The 24,614-nt window shown below is 45.1% G+C and overlaps 1 protein-coding gene across 1 annotated transcript in view; it reads left to right on the top strand.

Moving 5' to 3' along the window:
- Positions 1–24,614, top strand: part of HOMER2 (homer scaffold protein 2) — a 94,087-nt gene that overhangs the window by 31,961 nt on the left and 37,512 nt on the right. Inside the window, 1 exon segment of the mRNA XM_082852700.1 lies at positions 18,182–18,338. Within this exon segment, the coding sequence (XP_082708826.1) occupies positions 18,182–18,338 (157 nt within the window).

Raw genomic sequence — 24,614 nt, 5'->3', positions numbered from 1 at the left:
CCCTTGCTAGCTAAACTTTTTAAGAAAAAACAGTTTACTGAGGTATAAATGGCATACAAAAAGCTGTACATATTTGATGTACACAACTTAATGAGTTTGGAGATAAGAACACACCTGCGAAACTATCACCACAGTCTATGCCATAAACAAATCCATTCCCTCCAAAAGCTTCCTCCTGCCCTTCTTGCTTATTATATGTGTGTGTGACATAAGAACACTTAACAGAAGATCTTTGCAAAATGGTAAGTATACGATATAATGTTAACTCTTGGCATCGTGCTTTTTTTTTTTCTTTTCTTTTTTTTTTTTTTTGGCTGCGCGGCATGGGGGATCTTAGTGTCCTGACCAGGGACTGAACCCGTGGTGGAAGCATGGAGTCTTAACCACTGGACCGCCCGGGAAGTCCCTGTATAAATTTCTTCAGAGCACCTACCCCTCTGCCTCTGTCAACCGTGGTGTTTGGGGTCCTCTCCCACCTGTCTTATTTGGTCCAGGTGGTTCTACGCTTGACCTCTCGGTTGGGAAGCGAGCGACACCGGCCTCTCTCTTGCCCAGACACGGTTTCAGGTTGTAGCAAGGCTCACTGTCTTCACCTCACATGCATTCAATAACCCTCATTTCTTCCTTTGCCAGAGAAAACCCCAGCTCTGTCGTCACCGTTCCCTGGTCTTCCTCATGCACACACAGGTAGCTCCAGAGCTCCCCGGATTCTGAGGCAGAGGCCGTGGTGGTCTTGTTCTGGGGTATTCCCAATGGTCAGCATAGCTCTCCTATGGAGCTGTGGAGTAGATATTTGCTAAGTTAATATATATTTTTATTCGTATGCATATTTATAAGAATGAGATCTTAGTAGGATGCTTTTTTGTAAGCTCTTTTCATTTTAATACTATATGTCCTTAGTAACATCTATAGTCCTAGTGTTGGCGAGCTTTTGTTGGAACTCTGGAACCTATGAGTTCTTGTTTGTTTGTTTTGTTTTCTTTGAAGAAGAGATTTTGAGTGACACTGAAGCCCTTCAAGTCCTAGCTGGTTCTGTTCAGAAGGAAAGGGGACACAGACTGTACTCAGCAGCAACTGTTGGCCTCCTTATTCAGTAACTTCTGGATGTAAATCATTGAATGATAATTTAATGAAGTCAAGAATAAATCATGATGGGTAAAGGAAAACAGAACATCTTTCCATGTTAGTAAGCACTACAAGTTTTAAAGGCTGAGTGTATGTCTTGCATGGGTATATTACACTTGATTTAAACAATCCCTCACTTTGGAGCAGTTAGGTTATTTACAAGGATTGTGTGTGTGTCGGGGGAGGTGTGTGTAATAAACAGCTCTTCAGTAACTGTCCTTTTGCCCTCATATCTTTGCACGTCCTCATTTATTGCCCTTGAATAGGTTCCTAGAAGTGGAGTTGTTCAAAATTGAGTTATTTGTAGGGAGGTGGCTGGACCTAGAGTCTGTCATACAGAGTGAAGTAAGTCAGAAAGAGAAGAACAAATACCGTGTGCTAACACACATATATGGAATCTAAAAAAAATGGTTCTGAAGAACCTAGGGGCAGGACAGGAATAAAGATGCAGACGTAGAGAATGAACTTGAGGACCCGGGGAGGGGGGAGGGTAAGCTGGGACGAAGTGAGAGAGTGGCATGGACATACATACACTACCAAATGTAAAATAGATAGCTAGTGGGAAGCAGCCGCATAGCACAGGGAGATCAGCTCGGTGCTTTGTGTCCACCTAGAGGGGTGGGATAGGGAGGGTGGGAGGGAGACGCAAGAGGGAGGGGATATGGGGATGTATGTATATGTATAGCTGATTCACTTTGTTATAAAGCAGAAACTAACACACCATTGTAAAGCAATTATACTCCAATAAAGAAGTTAAAAAAAAAAAAACAGTGGAGTTGTTGGCTTCAGGAGAACGCATTTTTTTTTGGCCGCATGCAGCATGTGGGATCTTAGTTCTCCCACCAGGGATTGAACCCATGCTGCCTGCAGTGGACGCGCGGAGTCTTAATCACTGGACCGCCAGGGAAGTCCCAGGAGAATGCAGTTTTAATCAATTTATTACTGATTCAATAAATTGCCTCCCAGAGAGCTCTCCTGGTCATACCCCATTAGTAGTGTAAAAGAGACAGATGCGTTCCACTCTAGCAGGCTGGATTTTTTTTTAAATTTTTTTTTTTTATTGCAGTAAAATGTACACAACATATGATGTACCATCTTTTTTTAAATTTAATTTTTTTTTTATTTTGGTTTTTTGGCCGTGAGGCATGTGGGATCTTAGCTCCCCGACCAGGGATTGAACCTGCACGCCCCCGCATTGGAAGGTGAAGTCTTAACCACTGGACCACCAGGGAAGTCCCTGACCATTTTTAAGTGTGCACTTCACTGGCATTAAGTACTTTCACATTGTTGTACAGTCATCACTGCCATCCATCTCCAGAACTTTTTCAGCAGGCAAGTGGTTTTTGTTTTTGTTTTTTTAGTCTTTGCAGTTTGATGCTGAAAAACCTCTCATTGTTTTAGCTCACAGTTCTTTTTTACTGAGAAGGTGCAACTTGCTGTCAAGTGCTGTGGACACTTTTGTGTCTCTGTGCTCTCTGCAGTCTTCAGCATCCTCGGAGCCGCTAGAGGCTCTGGACAGCTCCCTCCTTGAAGCTTTGAGCTCCCGGGCTTGGTGTTGGCCGTCTTCCCTGGCTTCCCTCCTGCTTGCCCAGCTTGCCCAGCTTGCCCACCTCTGCTCCACCTGCCCTTTCAATGCGCACTGTTTGCAGTTTTCCCTCTGCTGCCTTTGAGCTGTTGTTCTTCAGGGTTGCCCTTCCCTGCCCCGTCCTCCTGAGGCCTGCTCCATCCCAGCACACTCTGCCACTGTTGTTGGAAAATATACATAACGTAAAGTTTAGCATTAAAAAAAATTTATTTATTTATTTATTTTTGGCCGCGCCACGCAGCCTGTGGGATCTTAGCTCCCCGACCCTCGCCCCCTGTGGTGGAAGCTCGGAGTCTTAACCACTAGGGAAATCCCAAAGTTTAGCATTTTAACCACTTCTAAGTGTGTTTGCAATTCAGTCGCATGTAGAACGTTCACAGTGTCGTGAGCCTGTTACTGCTGCCCCTCTCCAGACCTTCTTCATCGTCCCAAACAGAGGCTCTGTACTTGTTAAGCAGTAACGCCCCATTCTCTCCGGCCCCCAACCCCTGGTAATCATCATTCTACTCTCGGTCTCTATGCATTCGGCTGTTTGATTCATATAAGTGGGATCATATAGTATTTGTCCTTTTGTGTCTGGCTTATTTCATTTAGCAGCATATTTTCAGGGTTCATCTGTGTTGTGGTATATGTCAAAATTTCATTCCTTTTTGTGTCTGAATAGTATATTGCATTATATGTATGTAACCCATTTTGTTTATCCATTCATCTGTCGGTGGACATTTGGGTTGTTTCTACCTTTCGGCCATTGTGAATAACGCAGCTATGAAGATTAGTGTACGAGTATCTGTTTGAGCCCCGGATTTCAGTTCTTTGGGGGTATATACCTAGAAATGGAATCGCTGGATCATACAGTAATTCTGTGTTGAACTTTTTGAGGAACTGCCAACTGTTTTCCACAGTCCCAGCACACTTTTTGAATAAATGACCAGAAGAGATGGCACCTGAGGCTCCCCAGGCTGAGGGACTCTGCCATGCAGGGAACCTGGACCTGAGAGTCTAGAGAAAAGGATTCAGGCAGGGGGACTGGGACAAGAACCGTTCCCTAAGGCATGTAGAGCTTGACTGTGTAACCTACCGTCTACCTGTCGTAGTTTACTCTTCTAAGCAGTGGCTTCTGTAGCTTTTTAAAGAAGGTAGCCTGATAGAGAGCTGCTGTTGGGCACAGAAGCAAAGACAGTGGCCAAGACAAGGGGGCAGGAAGGCACTGGGCTGTAGGTAGACTCTCAGTCAGACTCTCAGTCTCTACCAGCAGGCACCATTGTCCTGAAGCAGCCAAGGGGCTTCCAGCTGCACAAGAGAAGTTCTGGAAGGATCCAGAGCTCTCTTCTTGTAGCTCAAGCCTCTGTGAGGTGTTCAGAGTAGCTTGGAAGCAAAGCAAGAACAGTAGACATGCTCTTGAGGCACTGGGGACTTCCATAACCACCTCTCCCCAGCCCGCAGGGATGCTGAGTTTCAACTCTGTCCAGGCCACTCCAGACAAGGGGAGAATGGCAGAGCCCAGGAGAACATCTTCCTAGTCTTTGAGATATGACCTGCCCACAGTGTACAGCTTTGCTTGTATCTCCCAAGGTTGCCTTACCTGAAAACCCTTTGCTTCGGTATTTACTGAACTCCTTCCTTGCCTCTCTCGAAACCTCCGTTTTCTGTGTTTTCAATATTTCTAAAAGCATTAAAAAAATTCTCCTGTTCATAAGAGACCCTGAAATAGGCAGCCTAGTGTGAGGTGGGTTCCTCCCTGGGACAGCAATGACCCAAGTAAGACAGTGGAGGCCCAGAGTGGGCACACATTCTGTCTGTCTACCTAGGGTGTAGGTCACCTTCATCAAGTACACCATTGTCCCGCTAGAGATGTGTTAGGTATCTGTTAGCCTCTACTTCATGCCCACTGGGAGGGCTGTAATAAAAAAGACAGACAATAACAAGTTCTGGAAAGGATGCAGGCACGTTGGAATTCTCAGACAGTGCTGGTGGGTATGCAAAATGGTGTAGCCTCTTTGGAAATAAGCCTGGCAGTTCCTCAGAAAGTTAAGCATAGAGTTACCATATGACTCTTTCGCTCCTAGGTATAAACCAGCCAAGAAAACACATGGCCACATAAATCTAGTACACAGATATTCGTAGCAGCATTATTGATAATAGCCAAAAGGTGGAAACAGTACAAGTGTCCATCGACTAATGAATGGAGAGACAAAATGTAGTACATCCATACAATGGATTAATATTCAGCCATAAAAAGGAATGAAGTACTGATATATGCTACATGAGGGATAAACCTTGAAAACATGGTGCTCAGTGAAAAAAGCCAGACACAGAAAGCCACATACTGTGATTCCATGTATATGAAATGTCCAGAACAGGCAAACCCATAGAGACAGAAGGTAGATCAGGGGTTGCCTGGGGCTGGAGGTGGGGAGAATGGAGTGACTGCTAATGAGTATGAATGGGGTTTTGGGGGTGATGAAAATGCTCTGAAATTAAATAGTGGTGATGGCTGTACAGTGCTGTAAGTAAACTGAAAACCACTGAACTGTACACTTTCAAAAGGTGAGTTTTATGATATCTGAATTATAGCGCAATGAAAATAATTTTAAAATTATCCATGAAATTTAAATTTCGCCAGTTCTGTATTTGCGTATATGTATGTGTGTGCCTGCGTGTGTGTGCGCGCGCACCAAATCTGGTGACTCTATACTTGCCACCTATTTTTGTAGAAAATTGTGTATTATAATACACACATAAAATATCTATTAGCCTGAGAGACCAACTGATAGATAGTGTAAATGAATACATCAGAAGTGCTTTTCTGAGGTATGTCTGCACGTTTGGTTTTGTATTTTATACCTTTTGCCATTGACTTGGCAAGTTACCAGCCTCTTCGCACCATGCGATTCTAGTTTTACACGAGTGGTTCCTAGGAAAACAAAAAGAGCTTTTTCCCCCTGAACCCAAATTCAGAGTGGTAAGCTATATACTTAACCGCAGTTGGTTTCTAGAACTGGTACTAGGATCCCCCTTGCTGCTACCCAGGAACCCAAAAGACAAAAATGAACCACAAAACCAGTTTGCCATAGTTAGTACTAATTTGCCAGTAAAGGAAAAAATAAATCCCAGACTTCTAAATTTTTTAAGCTATAAATTTTTTTTTAATTGTGAAAGTGCACAGTTATTCTTTTTGAAGATTCTCTTTTGTTTAATTTGCTGATGATAACAGGGAGAGAGAGCTAGGTCTCTTTGGGCGTATTGAGCTGTCTAAGGTGGAAAAGGGGATTGTCTTCCCTGCAGTGATGTCTCACGTGTGTAATTAATATATTATCATAATATTCCTTTAACTGGCTGCTATTACTAACAAAAAAGCACTTTGCAGGACCTCCCTGGCGATCCAGTGGTTAAGACTCGGTGCTTCCAATGCGGGGGGCATGGGTTCAATCCCTGGTCAGGGAACTAAGATCCCACATGCTGTGCAGTGTGGCCAAAACGTTAAAAAAAAAAAAGGAAAGAAAGAAAGCACTTTGCATATATTATCACATTTAATCTAAACAGTCCCTTGAGGTGGTTCTGTTAATGTTGAGGGAAGGGACTTGGCCAAGGTTACACAGATGATCAGGTCCTCCTAGGGAGCATGTACTGTTCCACAGTCTGAACTAGTCTCCCCGTTACTCTTTTTTTTTTTTTTAATAAATTTATTTATAAGTTTATTTATTATTTATTTTTTGGCTGCATTGGGTCTTGGTTGCTGTGCACGGGCTTTCTCTAGTTGTGGCGAGCGGGGGCTACTCTTCGTTACGGTGCTCGGGCTTCTCATTGCGGTGGCTTCTCTTGTTGTGGTGCACGGGCTCTAGGCATGTGAGCTTCATTAGTTGTGGCTCGCGGGCTCTAGAGCGCAGGCTCAGTAGTTGTGGTGCACGGGCTTAGTTGCTCTGTGGCATGTGGGATCTTCCCGGATCAGGGCTCGAACCCATGTCCTCCGCATTGGCAGGTGGATTCTTTTTTTTTTTTTTTTATAAATTTATTTATTTGTTTATTTATTTTTGTCTGCTTTGGGTCTTCGTTGCGGTGCGCAGTTCTCATTGTGGTGGCTTCTGTTGTTGCGGAGCATAGGCTCTAGGCGCACAGGCTTCAGTAGTTGTGGCTCGTGGGCTCTAGAGCACAGGCTCAGTAGTTGTGGCGCACGGGCTTAGTTGCTCCGCGGCATGTGGGATCTTCCTGGACCAGGGCTGGAACTCGTGTCCCCTGCATTGGCAGGCGGATTCTTAACCACCGTGCCACCAGTGAAGCCCTGGCAGGTGGATTCTTAACTACTGCGCCACCAGGGAAGTCCCCGCCATCCCACCACCATGCCCCCCGCTTACTCTCAACAAAGAGAAGCAGCACGATTTTGTGGAGCCGCCCTCCTCTTCTTCAGCTTTGTCTCTGACAGGTAAAAAGAGCCAAGAAAGGAACTAGAATCAAACCCAAACCCTGTTATGTTCCTGACGCGAAATAAGGACTGTTAAGTCATTTTGGTATATATTTCATATGTCCGTCACTTTGTTTTCCTTTCCCGATAAAGGTTGGGCTACATGGTGGCTTCCAATATGATACGAAGCCAACTGGATTTTTTGAAAGCTCTGTCAGCCTGAATGACCCTGAGGATTCTTGAGCTCCGCTGCTCTTTCCTGGCTCCCCTGCTGCTTTCCTGACCCCTGTCCTTCATCTCTAAGGGTGGGTCCTCTTCCTGCCCCTGTCCTGGGTGTCCCCCAGCTGGGTTGTCCCTCTCCTCCTCTCTGCCTGTATACTCACCCTGCGTGGTTTCATCCACCTGTGAGTTCTGCTCAGCTGCTGCAGTGGGTTCCCCAGTCTAGTCTTCTAACCTTGAAGAGTCACCCTGAAAAGGGGTCCCATTTGCCTTCTTTTTTTAAAAAAAAAAAATTATTTATTTATTTGGCTGCGCCGGGTCTTAGTTGCGGCACTCGGGATCTTTAGTTGTGGCATGCAGGATCTAGTTCCCTGACCAGGGATCGAACCCAGGCCCCCTGCACTGGCAGCGTGGAATCTTAACCGCTGGACCACCGGGGAAGTCCCCCATTTGCTTTCTAACATCTCTTCCAGATGGTCCACAGGCAAGGTCCACTCATCATGACTCACGTTTCCTCTCAACTGCCCAAGCCAGAAAACTTGGGTCTTTTTCCCTCTTATCCTTTTCTACACTTGATCTTTAAAAAAAACCAGCTTTACTGAGATAAAACTCATGCACCGTACAGTTTACTTATATAAAATATACAATTCATTGATTTCTTTTTACTATATTCAGAGCTTGTACAATCATCAACACAGTCTAATTTTAGAACATTTTTCCCTCCTCAAGGAAACCCAGAACCTGTTACCAGTCACTCCCCATTCCCCCCATTTTATGTTTACTGTAGATGAATACAAAAGCCCTCAACATTTAAAATTGAGAACATTATTTTTCCAGTCTTATAAGAAAATCATATCTGCTTAATTAGGAATGATGTTGCCAAGTCATACCCTCATCGCAGACGCAGAATAAAGTCTTCTCTATTTTGTTTGCATTGCAGTGTAACAGGAAAATCTATGTGCACAGATGTGTTACAGCAAAAGGAAGAACGCAAACTGCTCCTTCGGCAGTATTTTGCACTCTCTTGAATTAGCCGTCCCAGGAATCATTAATCGTTACGACTTGGCTGCTTGCCACCTGACTTTTTAGAAATCATCACTTGGATGTTTTCTGGTTCTTGGCTTTTGGTGTTCATAGCAGGTGAATCATAAAACTCTGCTTTTTGTTTTAAAACTCCCATTTATCACCATAGATTCAGGTGGAATGATGTTTTTTTGTATAAATGTTCAATAGACCACATATAGAGTAAAATCACAAATGTATGTTGAAATCCTAGGATACCTTCCATAGATGAAGTATCATGCATAGAAGGTGCCTGTTGATTCAGTGGCTGGTTTGTAAGTGCAGGTGACACGCCCATGTGCAACTCAAAAGGCGGGCATTGGTGCATCACCTGTGACCCAGCAGTCTTGGGTAGAGAACACAATCTCTTAATGATGATATCCCATCATTATGAGAACAACTATCCAAGTGCATTTAACATTTTTCCTACATATATATTTCTTAGACTGTATTTGGAAGAGAAAATAGCTTTGACATAAATTTTCCACTGAGCACAGTTGGAGACAGTGGCCCCCAAGATAAAGACCAATTTCCTTAGCGTGTCTTTCAGAATCCATGGCTATCTGGCTTCAGCCCACCCTCAGGCCTCATCTCTTCTTTTAAACCTATTTATTTATTTAGGCTGCACCGGGTCTTTGTTGCGGCATGCAGGATCTTTCAGTTGCGACATGCAGACTCTTAGTTGCGTCGTGCATGTGGTATCTGGTTCCCCGACCAGGGATCAAACCTGGGACCCCTGCATTGGGAGCATGGCGTCTTAGCCATGGGAAGTCCCCAGGCCTCATCTCTTGTCACCCACTCCTGTAGCCACAAATAGCACTTACCAGTCTCTGAGCACACCTCTCATGTCTGCAGAGTCATTTTCCCCTCACCTGCTAAACCCAGAAGATTTGCTGGACACTGGGCCTGGGGTAGAGGGGGACGTTTGGAGGAGGGGGAGGAATTTCTGTGCAGGAGTAGAAGGGTGCTGTTTGAACACGAGTTGGTCTTGCAGTGTTGCTGGTGAGTTTTATTTTCTTCCTTGATCCCGTCCTTGGTCTCATCTTCCCATCATATGTTTACCTATCCTGCATCCTCAGAGAAGCCCCTCACCCACCCCATACAAATACTTGCCTTCCATCACAGATTTGCTTTTCTGAAATTCTGCCTCTCCCCTTCCCGACCACTGGGATCCTCACCCACTGCTCTGGGCCCACCACCCCTTTTGGAGAGTACGGACCCTTTTCCAAAGCACATGGCAATGGACCTCATGGGCCCTCTGGGGCAGCCCTCAGCCTGTGAACCAGTCCCAGAACTTATGCGAACCCACATCACAGGAGACCTGCAGGAGAACGTGGGCTGAGAGCTCCTGAAAAACTGTCAAGCCCTCTATGATAAAGGTAGTGTCATCAAGAAAGCCTGTCAGTGTTCATCAGGGGCACTTTCCTCATTCTGTTCCGTGATGTAAATGGGACCCAAAAAGGGAATCCCTAGTCAATGGAGTACGAAGATTTGTGACAAATGTGACTTATGTGATATCTCTCACTTATCAGCTCTGTTAATCTGGGCAGTTTGGGGGCAGATGGAAATCACTTCAATAGAATGGGTCTGCTGTGACCCCCTTCAAGGGGCTCAGACCAGACAAGGAGATGGACTTCTGGCTAAGGTCCAGCAGGTGCAGGTTTTCCCCAGGGAGTTGCTGGTCCATTGTTCTAACAGGGTTTATGGAATGGTTTCTGTGTCCCCACTGATGGGTAATACTGCCTACATCATATACTTAATTCCTTGGACTTCTGCTTCTAGATTCTGTCTGTTCCATTAGTCTGTCTATTTCTTTGCTCATAGCTCTTCATTTCATTTGCTGTAACTTTATAATAATACATTTCAATATCTGCCTACATTATGGCTAAACCTCCTCATTGCTCTTCATCTTCAGAATTTTCTTGGCTGTCCTCTCATGTTAAGTTTTCCACATGAATAACCCTGTCTAGTTCTAAAAATAATTCTGTTGATATTTGTATTTTGTTAAATGTATGTATGTATTTAGGGGTAATTGACATCTGCGTATATTACTTTTCTCATTTAAGAACAGGATGTCTTATTTATTAAAGTTTTCTTTTATATGCCTGAGAAGTTATCTTTACTTTTTCTGTGCAGATCTTGCTTACTTTTAAAATTGATTCCTAGAAATTGTATCTTTTTGGCTGCTACTCTAGATGGGATCTTTTAAAATCTATTATATTGTCTCTCTGGTTGTTTGTATATATAGAAAGGCTATTGATGTTATTTTTTTGTTAGTAATTTTGTACCTAGTCACCTTACTGGATTTCATTATTCCTATTCACTTTTTCAATTGATTTTCTTAGGTGTTCTAGATGTGTGATACTATTATCTGCAAATAATGGTAACTTTATTATGGGGCTTTTGTGTGAAAGTAGAACTACAGTATACTCGTGAGTTTGGTAGATTCTTTGCATGAAAGAATTGTGCTAAACCTTTTGTCCATTATCTCCTTTTTCCCCCAGATCTTTTTCCTAGGCTCAGGGATTTGACCCTGCCAACTAGGGGCCTGTTGAGCATCTAGAATGAGGGCTGAGAGCCTGATGAGCCCATGCTTCTGTTCCCTCGTGACAGGCGCTCAGTCCAGGGCCTGTATCCTGAGAGCACAAATTAGACGTCTCAAGATGCTATGGTAGGGGACTTCCCTGGTGGTCCAGTGGCTAAGACTCCGTGGTCCCAATGCAGGGGGCCTGGGTTTGATCCCTGGTCAGGGAAATAGATCCCACATGCTGCAACTAAAAGATCAAGCAGCCTGCAGCTAAAGATCCCGCCTGAGGCAGTGAAGATCCCATGTGCTGCAACTAAGAACTGGCACAGCCAAATAAATAAATATTAAAAAAAAAAAAAAAAAAGAGAGAGAGAGAAAGATAACTACCTTGCCCAAGTTTAAAAAAAAAAGAAGAAAAGATGCTATGGTAGAACTCAAAGGACTAGTGGGAGCCTTTCTGGCGAGTCAAGGGGGAAGGATATTTGAGCCCCAGTGAAGGGCATGTGCATGGTCATGTGAAAATGCAGGTGCTTTGGAAGTGCTTGCAGAAAAGCAGCAGAGCCTGTGTGGTGAGGGGACAGGGACAGGTGCTCAGGGGTCTGTGGATCATTCTGATGCACTTGGAGCTGGTCCTGTGGGGCATAGAGCCAGGGAAGGTCTTTGAAGCCGGGTGGGCAGTGCCACGCCCATCGAGCTTGGGGCTGCACCTTTCTCTTGTGCTGTATGAATGGTGTGTGGAAGGATTCAAGAGTCAAGCCAGGTAAGCTCATTAGGGCATCCTCTGAGACTCTGAAACATGTCTAAATGTCTGTAAGGTAATGTCTGGATGGTTTGTTTTAATTCAAAGCAGGTAGAAGCAGGAATAATAAGAATCATGAGGTTTTACAGGTTCCTGTCAGGAAAAGCCTGGTGAACATTGCAAGTGAGGGATTATCATAAATTAAAATATCATTTTTATTTTATTTTTCCTGCAAAAAGTAGTCACGCCAGTTCTTTGCAGAATCATTTCACATGGAGCCAGAAATCGTTCAAAGGGGGAGTGGTCTGTCTGCCGAGTGTTTTTCATATTCCAGGCATATGTCTGTTTCACAGTGTCTAATTATTCTTGGGGACAATTACTGTCAGGTTCCAAAATGTGTTCAATGAGCAACAATTGGTGTTTATTCAGCTCTAAAAAGACTATGCAAGGGAACGGTAGGTTGTTATTGTCTGCCTAAAGAAACGTTCTGCCATCCGGAAACATCTGCTTTCTATTTAAAGCACTGAAGAAGGAATGGGAGTATATTTGAAATATACTCCCTAAGCATCAAACACCAAAGAAAGGAGAATAAAATTGGGTATGAAGGTAATTTCTGTTCTCTGATACACACTCTCTTCAGCTTTTCCCTGCTGGGAAGGAAAGGTGCCCTCTTGGCTTGGAAAGTTCTGCTTCTCTTGAATTTTTCTATTTATACTGATTTGCACACTTCCAGGAACTGACTTCTGTGTCCTAGTTCCAGCTCTTTTAGTTTCTCAGGTAGGGCAAGGTGCTCTTTCAGAGTTGGGGTCTGCTTTTCTGTATTTTGTGGTGAGGTTTGTTCTCTGATTTTGCTCATAAAGATGTAAAGATTTGCTGTCCACGTTGCCTGAAATCACCCTGTGACCTTCAGTTTTCTTCGTGGAGAGTGCTGCCCACTCACAGCTCTGTCCAGAGGGTTTTAACCCTCTGAGAACATATACAGTCTGCTTGGGGTGCAGTAAATTTTCTGTGAAGGTCAATATGTTAGTTACCTATCACTGTGTAATCAAGTGCTACAAATTTAGTAGCTTAAAACAAAACACATTTCTGTGTATATCCTGGACAATTGTTGAAACAAAGAATTAACGGGTTAGAGGGCTGTAGTCTAAATCAAAATATGTGGGTCTGCTCTCATCATTATAACCCCTTTTGGCAATAAAAAAAAAGGATAAAATATATCTGCATTGCCTTTACCTGGTTTTGAAAGCAGAGTGGTTATGACCTGAAAGGGAATTTATAGGCAATGGGTTTGAAAGCAGGCTGAAGGCCAAGATTTCAGAGACAAAGGTAGGTTACTTCAAGCACTTCCCATAAGTGCCAGTAGATATTTATAAAGTACATCTAGAAAGATATTTTCAAAAACTACATAAGTGTTTCCTTTGGAGAGAACTGAAGGCATAGAGACAGGAGAGAGTTGTGCCTTTCACTGTGTGCCCTTTGGTGTCATCGAAATTTTGTACCATGTTCACATATTATCTATTGAAAAACTGTTAATAAAAAAATAGGAGACCTGATTCCTACTCACAGAAAAACAAAAACAAACAAAAAAACACATTTCTGTGAGTCAGAAGTCTGGGAATGGCTTAGCTAGGTCCTCTGCTTCAGGGTCTCTTAGGAGGTGTCATCGAGGTGTCAGCCAGGAGTGGGGTCTCATCCGAAGGCTCGAGTGTGGACAGATAAGCTTCTAAGCAGTTGTTGGCAGAATTTCAGTTCCTCAAGGATATTGGACTAAGGGCCTCCGTTCTTCTCTGGCTGAAGGTCACCCTCTCTGGCTGGAGTTGCTGTGGGATGGTCCTCCCCAACATGGCAACTTGCTTCAGCAAAGCCAGCAAGAGAGTCAATCAAGGGAGTCTGCTAGCAAGACAGAAGTCACAGTCCTCTGTCACTTGCTCAAAGTGACCTCCTGTCACCTTCACCATATTCTGTTGGTTAAAAGCAAGTCACAGGTCCCACCCATGCTCACAGGGAGGGGATTACACAGGGGATCACAGGAGTCACATCAGAACTGCCTACTACAGACAGGTATTATTTTAGGAAGAGAGTATAATGGCTAAGGGGGGGTGTTGTCTGTGTCACTTAGAACTGACTTCAAAGCTCAGATCTGCCACTTACTAACTGTGTAACCCAAGGCCAAGGTCCTTGGCCTCTCTGAGCCCCGTTTCCCCACCTGGATCCCCATAGGATCATTGGGATCTTAAATGAGAGCTCATATGTGAAGCCTGGCAGATGGTAAATACTCAGTAAATATTAGTTGGCTTTAAACTAAATATCAGCTAAATATTAACTGGCTTTTCTTTCCATCCCCCCTTTTTTTTTCTTTTTCTTTAAATACCATTCGATTTTTGAATTTTAGAAGAATAAAATAGAACTCTCCAGTGGCCAAGGACTTGGTTATTCACATGGAAATCCCAGTACTGTGGGTAGTTTTCTACCACAGCTTGGCAAAGCTGTGCCAAGCTGGCCTCCAGGTCCCCAGGCCTGAGGATCGCAGGTCTTTGACCTCAGAAGGGCTGTGGCTCTTCCCATAGTGCCCACCCTCAGCATGGGGTCTGTGGGTCTCCCTTCCTGGGTCACTGTGCTGTCTCCACGCTGGAGCAACCACTTCCCCTGCAGAGGCCTGACCACGGGATCAGGGCTGCAGCCACTGAGGGTATGGCCAGCTGAGCCAACCGTGTCTCCCAACGTCCTTGCATTACTGGTTGGGGTCCCGCCATGGCGTCACTCCATCCCCAGAGCTGAGCGGACAGATTTGGAGATGGGGTCCTTCTTGTCTGCATGCTCACCTTGACCTGAATCATGCCAAGCAGATGACTTGTGGCTTTGGCTTATCCGTGGTCAGAAATCTCTACCAGCTTCTCTTGTCTCCCTGTCCCTCCCCCACCGTCCCTCTCCACCTTGCTTTCCTCACTCCCTCACTCCTGTAGGCCTCAGGCACACAGAGCACTTTCAGAAGGTCGCTGCTTGACCACCACAGGCTGCTGTCTGTCCTGACCAGAGCACCTCTGCCTCTCCATGCCCCTCCCCCCAGCCTTTGCACCCAAAGATCCTGTTCTCTGTCCCTCTGTTGTCCCCTTCACGCTGTGGAAGGATATCTTGGAGTCGTTTCTGTCATTCTGGAGGAGAGATGACAGCTGTAGGGGTGACTTCTTCCATTATTTCTAGAGTGTCTGATAATGTCTAATGTGAGTATCTCCCCAGATTCCTAGAGGATAAAAATCACCTGTAGCTCTTGTTAAAAATAGAGCTACCCAGGCCCCATCCCTGGACAGCCAGGTTCCTGCCGGGATAGATTGGGGCCCAGGAATTTGTATTTTTACTAAATGCCCCAGCTAATTCCTCTCAGAGGTTGAGGAAACACCGGTCTAAAGGTCCTAAAACCTAGACCCAGTCCCTCTTCCCCGGTGTGGAGGACACAAGGGAAGAACCGAAAGTCTGGCTCCTTCCCCTGGGAGGGCTCCTGGGTGACCATGGGTCCCTGCCCAGCTCGTAGTGCTCTGTAAAAGAGAGGCAGAGATTTTAGCATAATTCAATTCCTTTTTTTAAATTGAAGTATAATTGACATATTAACATTATTTTGTTTCAAGTGCACTACGTAATGATTCAATATTTGTACACATTGCATAATTCGGTTCTTTTAAAAACCTCTTCTGTATTCCTGCCCTTTCAATTGCTCCCTCCTCTTAAATATGCAGAAGACTTCCATGTGAGCAAGTGCTTTCTTTTATGGTGCTGTACTTGGATGATTAGCAAAACATGGTGCCAGGGCTGCAGTAGCACAGCTGGGGGATGCAGATGTCAGGCTTCCCCACATGGATTGATTAGGAGGGCTGGTATTCACAGGCACACACGTTCCCCCACGGGCTGGCCCCTCTCGACAACAGATGCAGGAAATTACAGTGAGAATATTCCTTTTGTTTCTACAGCTGTTACCCTGCGGCTGGAAGGGTATTGATTTAGCATTGAGTGGGTGGGTGAACTTGGTCACTGTTGAGGGAAGACAAACGGCCTAGTGATCCACACCCCAGAGGCTCTTGCCCAGCTCCTGGGACCTAGAAGGGAAGCTTCAGGGGGCTAGGAATGCTGGGCTGTGTCCGTCTGGCAGGCTGGATGCTAGAAACAGCTGCATTGAGGTAGCAGGAAGAGCATGCCCTTGGCTTTTATTGATTCAGAGAAATAGTCATGAAAAAGTTTCTGCGTTTATCTACATCCACAATTGATGGTTAATGCCAGTATTCATGGTGTTATTCAGTATTCCTTGCATGAGGCTCAAATAAATAGTAATTTGCTTTTCTAGGAAAAAGTTTCTCTCTTTAATGAGCCTTCTATAGCCAGGATGGGTTGAAAGACAGCTTTACCTAAAACCACTCCATCGAGAGACGGGAACACTTAAAATTCACTTTTCCTTTTGATTTTATTTTTTGTTTCTGTTTGGGTGTCCTCTTATGTCATCTCTTTGACATTATGAGAATTAAAAAAATTTACTTTTTCTGATTTTGATTTAATTTTATACCTCTAATAAGTGCTTATTCAATCTATAGTATTTTATGAATGATGGGATTATTTTCACATCCTGCTGGCTTCCCCCCACCCATTTTGTCTTATTTTGGACCACTTAAAAGGATTTTCGAGCCAGTTTGCCTGAAGACCCTTTCTTCAAAAATAATTATATTAAAAAAAATTATATTTTGTAATGAGTCTATGATTTATTTTGTGTTACTCTGTGAAGTAGATACCTTAAAATATGAAATGCAGTGAAATCCATTACAATTTTTATCCACCTGCCTTATTAGTGCTTATTGTCAAGATCTAACTAATTCCTCACTCAACAGAAAGAAACATAGATACTGTGCTAATTCGGTTAATAATCGCATGAAGAACTTACAGGCATGTGAGTGAAAAAGCAACAACAATACAGAGGCAAGAATAACAAAAGAGAGAGATTTGATGAACATTACATAAAACCCAAAGATTTATAAGTTGGAAACATAAAACTTTAAGGCTCGGTCAGTTATAAATGAATGCATCATTCATAAAATGCTGCAAATCTGAGAAGTATTTAGTAGAAATATAATATGAAGTCACAAATGGTTTGCAAAATCCTAAAACTGTTGTGTAATCCTCCCCGCTCCCCAGTGAATTTGTTGCAAAATCCTAAAAATGCCAACAGGATGTCAGAAAAAGAATAGGACACTTGACGGAGATGCAAAAACACCGCACCGGGAGTTGCCTTCTTTTTTTTTTAACACCTTTATTGGAGTATAATTGCTTTACAATAGTGTGTTAGTTTCTGCTTTATAACAAAGTGAATCAGTTATACATATACATATGTTCCCATATCTCTTCCCTCTTGCGTCTCCCTGCCTCCCACCCTCCCTATCCCACCCCTCTAGGTGGTCACAAAGCACCGAGCTGATCTCCCTGTGCTATGCGGCTGCTTCCCACTAGCTATCTGTTTTACATTTGGTAGTGTATATATGTCCATGCCACTCTCTCACTTTGTCACAGCTCACCCTTCCCCCTCCCCATATCCTCAAGTCTGTTCTCTAGTAGGTCTGTGTCTTTATTCCCGTCTTACCCCTAGGTTCTTCATGACCTTTTTTTTCCCCCTTAGATTCCATATATATGTGTTAGCATATGGTATTTGTTTTTCTCTTTCTGACTTACTTCACTCTGTATGACAGACTCTAGGTCCATCCACCTCACTACAAATAACTCAATTTCGTTTCTTTTTATGACTGAGTAATATTCCATTGTATATATGTGCCACATCTTCTTTATCCATTCATCTGTCAGTAGACACTTAGGTTGCTTCCATGTCCTGGCTATTGTAAATAGAGCTGCAATGAACATTGTGGTACATGACTCTTTTTGAATTATGGTAAAAGGAATCCAAATCGGAAAAGAAGAAGTAAAGCTGTCAGTGTTTGCTGATGACATGATACTATACATAGAGAATCCTAAAGATGCTACCAGAAAACTACTAGAGTTAATCAATGAATTTGGTAAAGTAGCAGGATACAAAATTAATGCACAGAAATCGCTGTCATTCCTATACACTAATGATGAAAAATCTGAAAGTGAAATTAAGAAAACACTCCCATTTACCATTGCAACAAAAAGAATAAAATATCTAGGAATAAACCTACCTAAGGAGACAAAAGACCTGTATGCAGAAAATTGTAAGACACTGATGAAAGAAATTAAAGATGATACAGACAGATGGAGAGACATACCATGTTCTTGGATTGGGAGTTGCCTTTTAAGCAAACTTCTCATTAGGCCAATTGCCCCGCAGCCTCAGGGTGTTGGGTTTCAGTAACTACTCCGCTGGTGTCTCTTATTTTCTCCTCTCTTCACTTTTCTTATTTTAATTGTTCTCAGGCTTATGTATCTTTCTCCATAAATGATCAAAATCTTAGGTGGCTTAGAAATCATAAATTATACATAAAGTTCCATCAACTCATTCGCCCATCTCTCCTCTTGCAGAGAACAGCCCATCTTCACCACCCGAGCCCACGTTTTCCAGATCGACCCCAACACCAAGAAGAACTGGGTGCCTGCGAGCAAGCAGGCCGTCACAGTCTCCTACTTCTACGATGTCACAAGGAACAGCTATCGGATCATCAGTGTGGATGGAGCCAAGGTACCATCTCGCCGGCTCACTTGAAGTCACTTATTTTCATCAAAAGCAATAGGATACATTTGAAAAGTGGAGGGAAAAGGGTGCACCCCAAAACCCGCCACCTTAACAGAGATGTTATTGTTATCATGTCTTTATAATCACAGATCCCGCTTTTTTCTTTTTTCATTTAAAATTATGGCCAATTAAAAAAAATTTCTCTGTTAGCACGCTGTCTTCATAACTAGCATTTTAATGCTATTTTAATAATTCCACCAAGGACCTATAATGTCCTTAATCTCTCCCCTTATGGTTAGCTACTGAAGTGGCTTCCAGTTTTTTACTATTATAGATAATGAGCATCTTCATGAAACAGATAACCTCATTTGGTCATCATGCCTATTGCTTTTCGGATATTTCCTTAGGATAGATTTATGGAAGTAATGTTATAGGTCAAGATAGTAACGCTTTATGGCTCTTGATGGTTATTACCAAATGGCTTTCCGAAGAGTTCTGTCTTCCAGCATGTATGAGAATGCCAGTTTGTTGCACCCCCGACAGCATTGGGTATTGTAACTAGTCTGGTTTTGGTGTTATTAGGCATGGGAGTTGAATTTTATTCAATGGTTTTGGAGTATTTCTTGAGATAATTTTTTTCCTGGTGTTTTCATTATTCTGCTGTCTTCCTCAGTATTTTTGCCACATTATGATGGGAGCAGAATAAAGAAGGATTATCAGTAGACGTATCACCAAGTTTACAAAAGAAAAAAAAAGTAGACTTGATGCTTTATAGTTTCTTTTCTGTCTTTAATCTGTGTTCATCCTGATGGACATTTTTACATGGATAATCTGCTCTCACCTGAAATTCAGTGTATCTGAAGCTGAGTTCCCCTATTTGCCCTCTAAACCACCTCTCCATTTTCACTTCCCAGTCACTTGTTGCTGGAAGGAAGGAAGGGAGGGAGGGAGGGAGGAAGGAAGGAAAGAAAGAAGGAAATGGAAAAGCACAGTCATTCCCTTTTTAGTTGGTAGAATGAATCTGCCTTTGAAGTGTGTCACGTTTATACCTAATGCTTTGTTTCAAGGCCATAACTCTTGTCCTGGTACAGTCTTGCTCAGACTGTTGCAGTAGCCTTCTGACTGGCCTCCTCTCGCCTGCAATCTGCCCCTAGGTCAGCGTTCCTGGGGAGTTGGGTCAGGGCTGGGTAGTAGAATGGGGCCTGGCTGTGGGCTTCTCCCTCCACAACCCCACAACCACAGAGCAGGAGGCATGGGAAGCCTCCGCTGACCAGGGTTCTGATGAGCGCTCAGGAAGTGTAGAAGTGCCTGGCGCATAGTAGATAGGCACCTTGTGTTTGAGGATTGACTATCTGAGAGATGCCTTTATTATTTCTTTTCCTCTGGGAGACATGGTGATCTGGCGGTTGTATTACCACTCTCCTTCTCTGTGCTTTTGAGCTGGAATCTTCTCACCTCTTGCCAGGATGTTCTGCTAGCAGTGGTGAATCAAGCCGACTTGCTTTCTTTTATCTGTAGATTCTGTGAGTTCATCTGCCATCCCTTGAGATGGGTTTGCACTTTTGTCAGTTGAGTTATCCCAGGACAGAGTGGGCTTAAATACAGATAAAGTGCATTTTATCTGTATTTAAATACAGATAAAATGCACTTTCTTAGAGGAAGCGCTTTAGTCCTATTAGCTGGGCTTTGAGTAATTTGTCAATGTGTCAGCCACTGCGTTGTACGGGTCTGCAGCTCCTGAAGTCTGTGACAGTGGTGGGGTCCGAGCCAAACGAGCTAGCTCTGAGAAATCAGGTGGGTGGAGGAGGGTGGGCTATCCGCCGACTGAAGAATAGAGCTAGTTACGGCTCAGTGCGGGGGATCCATCAAGTTATGGAGTCACTTAAAAAGTGGGAATTGGGAACCTAGGCTGTGGGGTGCCACTGGAATCCAGCAATGGAGCCTGCGGCCCTCTGGCCGCGCCTCCTAAGCGCCACACCACCTGGCATTCCAGGAGCCCACTCAGAGTTCCTGCCTTACTAGCGGGGCACAGGCACTGTGACGGGGCCTCGTTCAGCGAAAGGGAGTGTCCTGTGACAGAGCATAAGGCCCAGGGGAGTGGGTAGGGACCAGCCTTAGTGGTTTAGTCCCTGTGCCTGGCACTTGGGGCCGCGGGTGGGTGGCAACTGTCCTGCCCTGAGAACTGGAGCACAGAATACCAGACAGTGGTCCCCAGGCCTCCTCAGCTCAGCTGGACCTTGCCTGGAGCTGCTCAGCAACAATGTGCAAAACCAGCAGGCCGGGTCTCGGTCAGATCCTGTGCCTCCAGCCGCTCCACAGGTCAGGTGAGACATGGAGAAGGACCCCCGGATGGTGATTTCCCCAGAGTGGTAGCAGCTCTTGACACTGCCCGGTCTTCTGCGCCTTCCTCCTCCCCACCCACGGCTGAGTTCCTGATCCCCCCAGCCCCAGCTTCTGCCCTGCCCCAATAATCCAGGTGGATCTCCTTCCTCCCTAGGGGCTGGAGTAGGGCGCCGTCTGCTTACCTGATGCCAGTGCCGCGCTGTCCCAGGGCCCTTGTCCGCTGCCCCTCTGCATCCCACCCCTGCCTCTGGATCCTCATCCTTGCATTCCACCACGTTGGGACAACCCCACTTTGTTTTAGGCCTTTGATTCCAAATGTTAAAGGAACTAAGATGACAGATGGTCAGATGCTTTTAGCCTTTGGGGTGGTGTCTTGGCTGCACCTCTGACCTTGGGCAGTTCTAGGACCCCCGGTCCTGCCTCTCTCTCCTGGCCTGGCCATGTCACGTCTTCTGCTTGGTGCTTCTGGGCCAGCTGTCTCTCCCAAGGCGGGAGGCTGCTGCGGTCTGGAAGGGGAAGCCTGCTCTGCCCCTCCCAAATGAAGGAGTAGATGTGCTTCAGGAACAGGTTGCTGGTGTGGAAGGGACTTGGAGGTGATTGCGAGCAAAGACCACAGTGGACTCAGCCGCTGAGTCAACCGCGGGCAGCCCACAGAGCATGGGCCCCCCGTGAAGGGAGGAGGTGCAGCCAGCAGCTTTAGCAGCTGTCGTTCCACACCAGGCATAGCAAGCTCCTCTGCCCTGTCCGAGCGTTGGTCGTGCTCTACTTGGGGAAGGATGCGGGGAAGCCCTCTCCTTCCCCTGAGAGCCTTTGGTGCTGCTCATCGTAGGAAAAATCTGTGTGCAGACCTTTTCTTCCTTCTTCCAAGGAAAGTATTTCATGTGTCAGTCGCAGCTGCTGCTCAAGACATACGTGGGTGGGAATACTGTGGTGCGTAGCTCCAGCATTGCCTGGAGGTTCTGTGGATCCATGTCTGTGGGGGGGGGGGGGGGCTACCAGGAGACTGTGCTCTTCGAGGAACGGGCCTGGCCCATCTTGGGAGTCTCAGCATCAAGCTAGAGTGGGCCACGCCATAGACATGGGTGGGTGACGAGGTCAGGCCTGGCCACGTCCTCTCCAGGCCTGCAGGAGGTGTGCCGTGTCCGCAGCGGGACAGTGGGCAAGAGTAGGATCACCGCCAAGGGGGAACCAGGACCAAAACCTCAGAATGTCACCCAGGGTCAGCCCTGTGCATGGACAGGTGGGAGCCACATGAGGGGTCTCCCAGCTTCCCAGAGCGCTGATGTGAGCCATCACATCACCGACAGCCGCAACCAACAGCCGTGTGACTGATGGTGAGTTTTTGTGCGGAGCAGCCAACTCCATTTCCAGAGCATTTGTGAATTGAGCCGTCGCAGCACTTGATTTCATTGTGCTGTTGGCACTCTTTACAGACTGAGTTAATCATTGCCATCCTCATGAGGAATTGCCTGCACCTGTGGACAAGACCTGCCTGGAGCAGGTGCTTCTCCCGGGTGCTCTGGATGGCTCCCCTGCCCTGGGTTCTCAGTTATTTATAGGATCCCAGAAGCCTATCTTGGAAGAGACCTTAGAGGTCATCCATTCTACAGATATTTAGCAGCACCCGCTGTGTTCTGCCTAATCACAACAGTTTGGAGGATATAAGCCTCTGAAACTCTGACTTGTTTGGTGTTTTGTCTGGGAATGTGAAATTGCTTTCAAGAACACAGTCAGGGTCCCCTCCTCCACCCATCAGTATAGTTTCCTCTTTTTTTTTTTTTGTCATTGTTTGGTTTTTGTTTTTGGATGTGGACTTTTTTTTTTTAACATCTTAATTGGAGTATAATTGCTTTACAATGGTGTGTTAGTTTCTGCTGTATAACAAAGTGAATCAGCTATATACATATACATATATCCGCATATATCCTCCCTCTTGCGTCTCCCTCCCACCCTCCCTATCCCACCCCTCTGGGTGGTGCCAAAGCACCCAGCTGGTCTCCCTGTGCTATGCAGCTGCTTCCCACTAGTTATCTATTTTACATTTGTTTGGTGGTGTGTAAATGTCATGCCACTCTCTCACTTCATTGATGTGGACCATTTTTAAAGTCTTTATTGAATTTGTTACAGTATCGTTTCTGTTTTATGTTTTGGTTTCTTGGCCATGAGACACGTGGGATCTTAGCTCCCCAACCAGGGATAAAACCCACACCCCCTGCATTGGAAGGTGAAGTCCTAACCACTGGACCTCCAGCGAAGTCCTTAGTTTCCCCTTTTGGATAAATACAGAGCACCTTCTGTTAAAGGAGCAGACATATGGAAGGTTCTCAGCACACAGTAGGATTTTCGATGAATGTTGATTTCTCTTCTTCCCTGACTATGGTTTTAAAAAACAAGAAAAAAGCATCTATTAATACCTTTTCTGGAAGCAGGCAACAAGTCTTTTAATTGCTGTAACATCCCCAACCTCTTCTGCGTTCTGACTTCCATCTCCGTGGATGTGGGGACTTGCCCTGAATAGGAACCAGGGGGCCTGCCTCCAGCTTCCTCTGAAGCCGGAGCTGCACTAGGGACTGGAGGAGCTTAGCTTTTTGCTTCTTCCAGGTACCTCTTGGTTGCATGTGCTCTGTCCATTGTCTGAGAAGTAGGTTCCAGTGATCTGCAGGAGCTGAGTCTTTTACTGGGGAGTCTCTTTTTCTTTTTTCTCCATGAACGTTTCAGAGAGAATTCACAAAAAAGAGGAAGGGGGTGGGCATAGGGGTCGGGAGCCCATATTAAAGGTTGTGCTTTAAAGCAGCCCCTTCATCCTTCTGAGCTTCACTTTCTAAGGGTGCTCCCCTGCCCCCCGCCCCCCCCACCCGGCCTTCCCAAGTCCCCAGGGAGGCACCAGTTCTGGTCCTGCTGAGTCCGTCTGCTTCATCGAACACGCACGCGTGCCCTTTCTCCCCACACCCAAGGCCTCATTCCTCCTTGTTCCCTCCTGACTGTCCCTTCTGTATGCCTTCACTCCTCAGGCCCTGCCTTCGTGCTTCTAAAGTCATTTTCTACCCAGGCCTCTTCCCTTGAAACTCTGTCCCCTCTTGCTGGGTGACATCCCCCACTCCTGTGACCCCAGAGTCTGCTGAGCCTCCCCCCGCTTACCTGAGGCCAGAAACCACAGGTCCAGCCACTTCCTCTGCCCCCAGCACAGTTTTCCAGTGTCCCCATGCACAGGGCACCGCCTTCCCTTTTCACAAGCTTCTGCTCACACGGGGGATTCGTCTCCCTGACAGCTTTATTATAGCTTTGCATGTTTTTTTATTTTTAACTGTTTATCTGTGCCATTTAATGTCTGATAACAAAGCAAATACTCATGTACCCAGCACCCAACTGAGGAAGTCTGTCCTTTACTAGTCCTTCAGAAGTCCCTTTCTGGACCTCTCCCTAATAGAGGCACCTGCCGTCCACCCTGCAAGAGGTTACCACTTTCTTGAAATTCGTGTTAAACATTCCCTTGCCTTTCTTTATACTTTTGCCACTTGTGTATATATCCCTAAGCCAGAGGTTGGCAAACTTTTTCTCTAAAGGGTCTGATAGTAATTTTCTTATGAGCTGTACAATCTCTTTCACAGCTCTTCAACTTTTCTTTTGTATCAATAGCAAGGAAATGGCCAGAGGCCAATATGTACATGAATGGGTGAAGCTGTGTACCAATAAAACTTTATTTACAAAAACAGGCAGGATTTGGCCTGAGGGCTATAATTGTTGACCCTTGCCCTAAATGTATTATTTAGTTATGCCTGTTTTTGATTTTTACATAAATAGAATCATACGGAGACCTATACTGTATGTCTTCTTTTGTGACTTTTTTTTAACTTAAGTTTTTGTCGTCATCCGTGCTGATACCTATAGCTTTGGTTAATTTTCACTTCTAGGTAGTATTTCGTTGTATGAATATACCAT

Source organism: Leucopleurus acutus (genome assembly GCF_964270905.1).
Source record: "Leucopleurus acutus genome assembly, chromosome: 1".
Classification (NCBI taxonomy): Eukaryota; Metazoa; Chordata; class Mammalia; order Artiodactyla; family Delphinidae; genus Leucopleurus; species Leucopleurus acutus.
Note: the sequence above shows the minus strand (reverse complement) of the source record. Positions and strands in the feature narration are given on the sequence as shown.